At 40.1% G+C, this 1,774-nt stretch overlaps 1 protein-coding gene across 1 annotated transcript in view; it reads left to right on the top strand.

The window, feature by feature from the left end:
- The first annotated feature begins 6 nt into the window (after positions 1-6).
- The window catches only part of tbx5a (T-box transcription factor 5a), a 17,226-nt gene continuing 15,458 nt past the window's right edge, over positions 7-1,774 (top strand). Inside the window, exons 1-2 of the mRNA XM_013909148.1 lie at positions 7-206; positions 901-1,074. Coding sequence (XP_013764602.1) covers positions 931-1,074 — 144 coding nt within the window. The 5' untranslated portion in view covers positions 7-206; positions 901-930. The remainder of the gene's footprint in view (positions 207-900; positions 1,075-1,774) is intronic.

Raw genomic sequence — 1,774 nt, forward strand, 5'->3', positions numbered from 1 at the left:
TTTGACTCCGCTGTGTAGGAACTAACTGAGGGGAGAAACAGTGGGGATTCATGGGGAGTTTGTGCAGCTTCTTCGAGAAAAACGCCTGGATTATCTGATTTTTGATTGATTTCTTATTTTTTGGACGGGGCGCTGGACGTTTTCAAGGCGACACTGCGTTTCTCTGCTGTGCCAGCTGCAGCCTGCGACCTGTTTTTGGTTTTTAGGTAAGCTGATGCTGATCTGAACCGACTGCGTGTACCCACCGTGACTGCATTTCATAACTCGCCCACATCGTAGTAAATGCTACTCCACGTTGCAGGAATCGCAGCTGTCTGCTGAAGTGACACCGTCTGAGTGTAAATGATTTTTTTTCTTTTCTTTAGGAGGCACCTCTGCGATTTATTTTTGCTTTGATCGCCGCCTCGCAGGGCAATACAGCTCATGTGTTTAGTTCTTGGAGCATGCAGGGGGAAAGGCGAGGGCCTGCTTCAGTGTGTCACAATAAAAGTCCTAATAGTTTAGTAATGTTGTGAATATTGAAGTTATTCTCCTAAGAATAACATATGCAGAATAAAATGACCTGTATTTGTGAAAAACACATTGCACTGAGCAATTATTAAGAGTATTAAAATGCTTTGGGTTTAAACGTTTAGCTCATGCCATTAACATGAAGGCTTTCTATCATGTGTGTTATATTTACATATGTTATGCTTTCATTTCTGAGCTATCAAAAAAGTATTTTCACTTGACAAAATAGTAACAGCAAGAACAATAAATGTGATTACACGGTGCAAATGAAGCTTATTTGTGTGTCTCTAAATTCATATTAACACAATGTCCTGAAAGTCTGTCTTCAGTTATCCGGTTAGTTAAGAAGGTCGGGCTGCACACACTGACATCTCTGTTTCCGTCTCCCAGCAGCGACGTGTAGTTTTCGGAGCTCCGGTCATGGCGGACCAAGAGGAGACTTTTGTCCTCCAAAACTCTCCAGGTGGCTCGGATTCGAGAGAATTACAGAGCGATAATAAATCAGAGAAACAGAACGGGACCTCAAGCAAATCCCCGTCATCACAGACAACTTACATCCAGCAGGTCAGTGCCGGCTTGCAGGCCTCACACTCACTGCTTCAGGCTGGAAGCTGCGGATTTAGGGGTCACTTTCACTCATTTGCAGGAAAAAAATAGCCTAGGCGTTTTTGTCAGAAGCAGGCAGATACCCTGTTGTTCTTGGCGTTAAAAATATAAAATATAAATCATGACTTAAGAACAAATATCCGCACAGTGAATGGAGTATTTCTGCTCATTTTAGTTCTTTCGGCGTATATATTTACGCTGTTTGGAGATAGAAATGTGATTGGATCTGATATTTAGTCCACTAGTGATTTTTTTTTTAATTTGTGAAATGAAACAACTTCAGCAAAGTCTCAGCAAATTTTTAGTTTCTGTTAAGCTTCATAGCGTAACTGTGTGTGTTATAGTTTATAGTCATATAGGGGATACAGATCAATTCTGTGTGGGTTTATGTTCATTGCTACACATTAGCTTTGACTATTATAAAATCGTGTTTGCTGCTTCAGTTCTCACGGCAAAGGCTGAACAAGTTAAAGGCTACGGTATTATGGCTGGTTTAAACTGTTAATTCATAAGCTTATTATCCTCTGCATTATTTACAGCTTAGCCCTCAGCGTACAACTCGGTTGTCCAAAGTATTTGCATTTTATTTTTTAAAGTGTTTTAATCAAACACTAAATATTAGACCTACAGTTTTGATTTTGATTTTTTACAACCTCTG

The sequence above is a fragment of the Pundamilia nyererei genome, unplaced genomic scaffold (assembly GCF_000239375.1).
Source record: "Pundamilia nyererei isolate P.nyererei 1_Seehausen unplaced genomic scaffold, PunNye1.0 scaffold00002, whole genome shotgun sequence".
NCBI lineage: Eukaryota > Metazoa > Chordata > Actinopteri > Cichliformes > Cichlidae > Pundamilia > Pundamilia nyererei.